At 33.3% G+C, this 7,982-nt stretch overlaps 1 protein-coding gene across 1 annotated transcript; it reads right to left on the bottom strand.

The window, feature by feature from the left end:
- Positions 1–1,535: 1,535 nt before the first annotated feature.
- LOC108192438 (nuclear transcription factor Y subunit A-1) lies at positions 1,536–7,041 on the bottom strand. The gene is made up of 6 exons (XM_017372113.2): positions 6,901–7,041; positions 4,691–4,932; positions 3,545–3,657; positions 3,336–3,407; positions 2,896–3,060; positions 1,536–2,320 (listed from the first exon to the last, which is right to left on the bottom strand). The coding sequence occupies exons 2-6, from the start codon at positions 4,911–4,913 to the stop codon at positions 1,982–1,984; spliced, it is 912 nt and encodes a 303-aa protein (XP_017227602.1). The 5' UTR covers positions 4,914–4,932; positions 6,901–7,041; the 3' UTR covers positions 1,536–1,981.
- Between the last annotated feature and the right edge of the window lie 941 nt (positions 7,042–7,982).

Here is a 7,982-nt window from a genome sequence, read left to right as displayed (position 1 = left end):
AAGTGACACATAACAAATACAACTCAAAATTTTACAAACTGTCGTAAAATGTAAACTTCAGAGTATAAGAGTTTACAGGATTATTCATACAAGCATGTCTGATGTTTTGTCGAGAATGTCCTTGATATTCATCTTAGCTTCATGTTCTTCAATAGTCTCTCCGCCCTTGAGTTGTTGAGCTAGCTCGTGTAGTTCTGAGAGAGATAAAAACTTTAGATAGTCTAGCCTTGTCCTTCTTTTGTTTATAGTTTACTCAACCATACACCCTCTTCAGATACTCTACTAAGGCCTTGAAAATCAATTCATTTGATGTTTCTCAAATTCATCAAGTTCTTTCCGCCTTTGTGTAATCATCTCCAGCCTTTCCTATTCATCCGAAGTTCTTTTATTTTTGAGAGTGCCATCTTGATTCAACAATATATTGAGTCTTTCAATTTCAGCTATAGAGAAAGCATCCATCCGTTTTAGAGATGGACTTTTGTGTTTCTATCAGTAACTTGGCCTGTGGATTTGTGTTGTAGTCAAACAGTAAGTTAATCAGCTTTTGTTCTTCATAGTGTTGATTTTCTTTTCCCTCAAAACATTCTCCAATTCCAATAGCAGCCTCCAATTAGACATCACACAGTGCCCAGGTATAAAGAATATTGTTTTTGCTGCTCATGTAATCACACCTTTGCTTGGTGCAAGATATGCCTCCGGAAGTGCCGCTTTTAAGCATCAAGAATTTTTGCTAGTTCTGTATCTTCTTTTGACATAAGCCTGAGCTTGGTGTATATGATAGCTAAGTCACAGAATCTCTTGCACTTTAAGTTGTCTAAAGATATATGCATGCATTGATCTGACCAACTTCTTAACTTTGATTCCCTCTTTTCTTCTTCCCCTTAGGCTTGTTATTAGATTGTGGAGTTGGACTGGGGGCTTAAAAGAGATTTGAGCCTGACATTGGAGTGAGAATCAGGTACATGAATTTGCAAAGCTGCCATGATTGATCCTAAAGATGGATTAGTTTATGCAAAAATTATACCGGGAGTAGAACATTCATTTGATGTCATATTGTTGGACAACCATGTTGGATTTTAATTTATTTACAGTAAAGAGTATGATCTGCCTGAGAAGACTTAAGATCAGCAATATCAGAGAGAATAGACTGATAAAGCTGAGGTTGAGTTGCCGAAAGGAGATTGAGCTGGACTGCTGGGCAACTAGTGTAAAAAGCTACCAGACGTCCTGACCCAAAAATATTTCATTTACTTTTCTAAGAACCAGCACTATACAAGGCCAATTCATGGGCCTTGACCTGATTGCTTGGTGCAATAGTTAGCAACACTAGCTGATACTAGAAGAGACTAACCGTGACTGACCCCTTCTTTTTTCCTCCTTTGTATTCTATTAATCTACCCTCTACGGTGCCGATCCAAGGACCATCACCTGATTTCTTGGTACAACAATTAGCAATATTAGTTGCTAAAAATAATTTTAACACTCCCAGCATATACCCATAATGCAGATATATCAAACTTAGGGAAACAAGTATATGAATCAGAAATATTCTGAATTCTGATGCAGCCTATTATATATCACAGGAAACTTTACCACGATAAACAAACCTAAGTCCATAACCATAAGAAAAGTATCTAACACCACAAAGGGTCCGACACTCAAAAACTTGCCACAAACTAGTTCTCTAATTTGTCATCTTTTGTATAGTATAAGAAAGTACATTCTCTACATTGTGAGAAGCAGAAATGTTGATCAAACCCATAACTTCTAAACTCCATTCTCACCAAGAGAAAAAAAAAAAGGAAAGAAATTAAGCCAAGAATGATTTGCCAGCTGACTTTGAAAGCCAAAATAACCCAATATTTGACAGAAGAAAAAGTTCTGAATAATTTTAACCTTTTGATACGCCAGTCCCTACCAAAATATGGCCTTAATGCATTGCCACGGCCCTTTTTGGAGGTTAATCAGATCCTATGTGTTTTTACTGCTGGCAAACAGATCCCCCCTCTCTGTTCGAGTGCAAGTCATATGTTGACACCCTAAACGCTTCTTGGTTCTCATAGCCTCCAGAATTATTGACATATGTAGCATCCGGCCCTCTTGCTTCTTGATGGGAATTCAGATTGCAATTGGAAGGAAATACTTGAGATCCGGACGAATTTGCAGATTGAGCAGAAACTGAGGAGCTAATATTAACCCCTTTTACCTCACTTGTCTGCGGGTTCTCCGAAGCATCAGTATCAGACTTCTTTGCAAAACGGCCTCCAGAAGCCCTTGCCCTTCTAATAGCATGCCTATGCCGAGATTCATGAAGATATGGCTACATACACATTATATAAACAGTGAGGATCTATACAAACTTTAACAAAGAGACAGTAATCTAATATATACACTTATACAAGTAATAATTGTATATAGAAGCTGACTGCTATTAGTTCAGTTTCAGCATGATGAGTCTGCGCATACCACAATTCTCAATTTAAAATAAATTATAAAATATATCCAAATACAAAGTAATATTGAACAAAAGTAGAAACAAGATAGAACAAAATAATAAGTAAACTCAGAATTATATAGTAACAACAATATAATTAAAAGTGGTACTGAATACTAGAAATAGAATGAAATAGTAAATAGAACATAATCCTTTGCACATCTATTCATTTATGTGTTGGGTCTATTTTAAATTTCATTTTCTTAAAAAAACACCGGGGACTAAAATAATCTCTCAAACAAATTTTTCATATTATTGTTAATATTTTTGAGGTCTCACCGGAAGCTATGGTCACTTGTCCTACTGGCGCCTGCCTCTGATATATGGCACATGTTCATGATATGATACGTAATAGATGTGTTAATTTTTTCTACCAGTTTTTAGAAATTCTGAAGACTAACCTTTCGATCTTTAATCAACTTCCTTTTGAGTTCGGCCTTTGCACGGGATTCTCTGCGCCGTAGAATTGCACGGTACTGCTTGGCATTCACATAAACAGGCTCTTGTGTCATATCAATGGGCAAAGGCATTCTGTTGTGATGTGTATCGAGCAAGTGAGGTTGAACCTGGTAAAATATATTTCCACAAAATATATAAAAAGAGAATCACGAAACAAAGCATGCAAAAAGTGATAATATATATGACCATTTTGGTGTGATCTAATCCAAGTTGGGAACAATATTTGCAAAACGATTGACCCACATCATATTCATTTATTGTGACTGTTCCCTTTCCTCTGGACCATAACTTAACAAAATATATATGAATCTGAAGAAGTGGTTAAGCCAAAAAAAAAAAAAATGTTGTGAGGTAAGAGTTAAAAGTAAATAAAAAGCCATACCAGAGGTTGACCATAGGCCGCCATCATTCCTCTATAGTAATATGGGTCATAGTATGCATTTGGATCATAAGCCTAAAAACACAAAGGATTTATTATTTCTGTAGTAAAACAAATAAAATGTCTCTAATACACATGAAATATATCTATGAACCAATAATTAATCAAAAGACTTAAGATTATGTTCTGTAAATTGTGATAAGTATACATACTACTGATTGACCAGCAAGTTCAAGTTGTGAAGCCTGAGGTGGGTTTTCAGCATTCCCAGGAGGCACATTAGTTGCAACATGCTGGTTCTGATGTTCTTGAGCAAAATTTGGATCTAACCCAGATTTGAAATACTCATTAGAATCACAATAAACATCGTCATGAGAAAGTTAAAGGCAATAGTTTCTCACGGAAAATCTATAAAATAAAACAAGATTTTAAGATATAATCTCAAAAATTGTGAACGTAAAAATACCCTATACATTTTTTTTGTTCTGCAATACAAACCATAAAGTTGAGATGTCGTTAGGATTTCTTATACAAAAGCACAAAAATGTTCTCTAAAAGGTCTTAGAAAGTCCAGCTAGGCTTAATATAGAGTGACTTGAGAAGATCAGACAATAAAAACTTGAACTACAATGAGATCCAATTTATGTATCACAAGGACACATTTATATGAACCAAAAATTGTGGATCCTTGACTCTATAATAGTGTTTATTTAATATGAACCAAAGATAATGAACAGAAGATTGCTTAGTCCATGAGCTTAGAGCTACATCATTTTGTTACTTGCATCTGAAATGCTAGGTTCTCTGGCACATACAGGATTTTGGTTTAGTCCAAAGCTCCAATAAATCTAGATCCATACCCTTTAACTAGCAATTACATAGAGAAGGAACTACAGTGAGAACTTTTCAATTTTGTAAAGCCACTACAAAGCCTTCCTAAGAACAAAAATATCCCCCCGTCTCTATAAAATATCCATTTTTTAAAAAAGGAAATGTCTAGAGGTGAATCCTCCTATAACACAGGTTAAAGTGAGGAGACAAACTAAGAAACAAGTCATTTCTAGTTCTTAGTCAGTTCATCTTATATTTGAATGGTATACTAGTTCTCAGTACTTATCTACTTTACCTTACAACCAATTAACATGCCCATAGCATTCCATGAAATATCAATTCGTTTCTACCACAAACCTACGATTTACAGGGTTTAGACAGACTTCTTTAAAACCTTACAACAATATGTAATGTAAAGAAATTAAACAGCATCATCACCCAAAGCCATCCTTACAAAATCTTTATCATGTTCTAAGAGATTAATATATACTTATGTCAGTAACCACTTGCAATCATCCAAAACATACCAGAAGGCATATTTCCAGTATTCTGTGACTCATTGGATCCATCATCCTCATCTTCACTACCATCTACCGACTGTGAAGATGAATCAGATCCATTCTCCTGAATTCCATCAGTATTGGTAGAGTTCTTGCCCAAGCTCTGCCACCATGGTTCTGAAGATATGGGTGGAAGATTATATGAACCGTATTCCAGCTGATTACTGGATCTAGGTTTTGGGTGCATCATATATAGGTCCTCTTCAAACCTGGGAAAGTGTAACATATTGTGGTCATGACATAGCATCAGATAAGAGCAATGGACATGACTTGCAACAAGGCCGGATCACTTTCAATATCATTTATGAGAACTTATCACTAATTAAAAAGCTCATTAAGAAGTGTAAATGAACTAACTCAAATTGTAAAAGTTGATCACGGATTAAATGCACTATAGAGAATTTTTTTTGTATAAAGAATTCATTTAGGATACACGCCTAAATGAATTTATGCAAATGTTAGAAAGCTAGTCTGGGGTTAAAGCTTATTGTAGTCCAGTAGAGTACTTGAGTTGATTTCCAACTGAAGTAGTCTACTTACGGTACAGCACTCTTTCCAAATGAGATTATTTAAAATCACAACTCACAATGAAATATATGGAAATAACATGATGTTTGCTACCAACCATCCTTAAAAACCAACATAATCAAGTTGACATCACTCTTGAGCATTCTTTATAGATGTTTATACTCTTAGCGAAAAGTATCATTATTTTCTAAAATAATTAATAATCTATTGAACCAGCAACATAAGGTACAAAATATTTATAAAAAAATAGGAAACTAGTTACTTCCATGAAATGACAAAATCAATTCTTCTAGGAGCTTGTATATTACAAAATGCTCATATATTGGCAGGTCAAATTTCAGAATGTTGTAACTTGGTACATGTGGGACTTCTTTTAAATAGAGAACTACTGCCCTCAAGGCAAAATGGTCTTCATATAAAGTTTTACCGTAAAATACTAATGGAAGGTACTACTAGTTCCATAGAACATGGGGAAAAAATTCCTAAGCGCAAGTTACCTTAAATTAGTTATTACATATCAGTTAATATTGTATTTGTTTATGTGTTTTTATATATTTCTCAAGCTAGAGCGTGACTCTTAACATTTAGTTTAAATGTGATAAATTGTCTGAAGTGCGCAGATAACCTCATGATCTAGGTCTCCACCAATTCTTTATGAAGAAACTGAATCAAACACAATGAGTCCTATTCTTTACATTATTTGCCGTTCCATCACAGTGAAGATAAACCGAATTGAAGTTTGTACCGAAGGCTTACGTCATAAGTAGTTATACATTATTCTGTGAATCGATATTAGTGGCAGTAGTCATATTATGTTAAACGACGTAGTTTCTTTTGAGTATCATTCTAGGATGGTGTGCCCACATTCTTTTGGCACCAACCTACTATAGTTGTACACGTGGCCTCATTGTGATGGAACAGAAATATATAGTCAGGAGCAACAAGGTGGAAGGCATGTATTATGAATGAACTTTTCTTGAGAATGAAGTTTCCTTTTTATCTGTTCCTTGTTGTCTCGTTTTTGTTAATTTCATTACCAATATATTTAAGGCTGTTACAAACTTACTTTCTCGGCTTTAGTATTAATATCACCAAAAGACCACGTTATGATACTCTTCACTTATTACTAATGTTTACCATTAAGAACACGTATGCCCTTACATTGTAAGATTTAAACCTAATCCCTACAATCCAATAAAACAAAATTCTATATATATACACCGACAAAAAGGAGTCATTAAATTTAACAAGCAGCGCCGCCATAAAAAAAGTAATAAACTCAAAATCAAGATTCTCTAGCCCTGAATTTTGTGCTCTAGCATCTTTATTACACACACATATGCATAAAAACAATACCACGGATCATATCTTTCACAAAACATCATAGCAAAAGAAAAAGAAAAAGAAACTAAAACAACACGTAAAAATCCGAGTGTCAGCATAATTCTAAACACAGAAATAGGCTAAAATCATTAATCAACATAACAAACATCAAACGCAATCAAATTCAACAAAAAACAATCGAATTGAACACTGAAAATCACGAATTGAGAAAAGATATGGGATGACATGAATTGAAGACGATGGAATTGAACGTGTTTATGTGTGAAATTGATAAGAAATAGAATGAAGGAGGAATGAATGATTACCTGATTGGAGAGAATTCAGAAGAGCGAAACCCTAGAAATTGGGGCAAAGCAAATGAGAATGAGAGTGTGTTTTTTTATTAGTCAAAAATCTGTGAAATTCCCTCTCTGCTGCTGCTACCACGTCATTGTAACCGCTGCTATAATGATTATGCGACGCTCTCGATATATCTACGGGTTATTATCTGCCCGTATCATTTTAAATTTTAAATAAAATAAATGAGAAAATTTATTTAAAACATAATAATAATGAATGAGATATAATTTTTATTCTGTAAATTATTATTTACCTAGAAATTTCACATCTCCAAAAAAAAAAAAAATTGTTCATATTTTGGGGATATTTAGTACTCCGGTTTCAGTTGATTTGATTGATTGTACTAAACATTGGACTAAACATTGGACTACAAATGATAGATACTTATGTGAAGATCAATTGCGATATTATTAGTTTCATAAGTGATATAGGTTGGATTGCTCGATATATCATTGTAATATTTTTTAGATTTAAAAAATATGAATATTCATTGTGTAAGCGATCCGGAAACAAAACGACTATTTGTTTAGTTCGTTCTTTGTCTCACAATCAGATTGTAACTGACAGTTCTGGGGTTTGTATCTGCTGGGTTTCAATATTTGTCTTGTTAAGCGTCTCGTCTTAATAAAATCATTTGTTTCTAGAAAAAAGAATTACATTTACTAGTTTAATTTTATAATTAAGAAGACCGGTCGTAAAAAATTGAGTGTATATTCATGCTTGTGTTTTTAGTCCTTATCATACAATTTTCAACCTTATATTATTGTATTTAAAAAATATGAATTAAATACTTAAAATAAATCATTCCTAACATAAATTCCAATTTTATATTATATATATATATATATATATATATATATATATCTTCAAATTTCTATTTAAAATATTTCAAGAAATACTTTTGACAAATTTGTGTTTATTTTATTACTTAAAAATCTATAAAAGATCTAGGGATTTTTTTCAAAAATATCAAAGTTGTAAAAAATATCAAAAGTACTTTAAAAAAAATCAAAAATAATGAAAATAATTTTCAAAGATACGGTTTCCA

This window comes from Daucus carota, chromosome 7, assembly GCF_001625215.2.
Source record: "Daucus carota subsp. sativus chromosome 7, DH1 v3.0, whole genome shotgun sequence".
NCBI lineage: Eukaryota > Viridiplantae > Streptophyta > Magnoliopsida > Apiales > Apiaceae > Daucus > Daucus carota.
The sequence above is the reverse complement of the archived record's forward strand: the minus strand, read 5'-3'. Positions and strand labels throughout refer to the sequence as shown.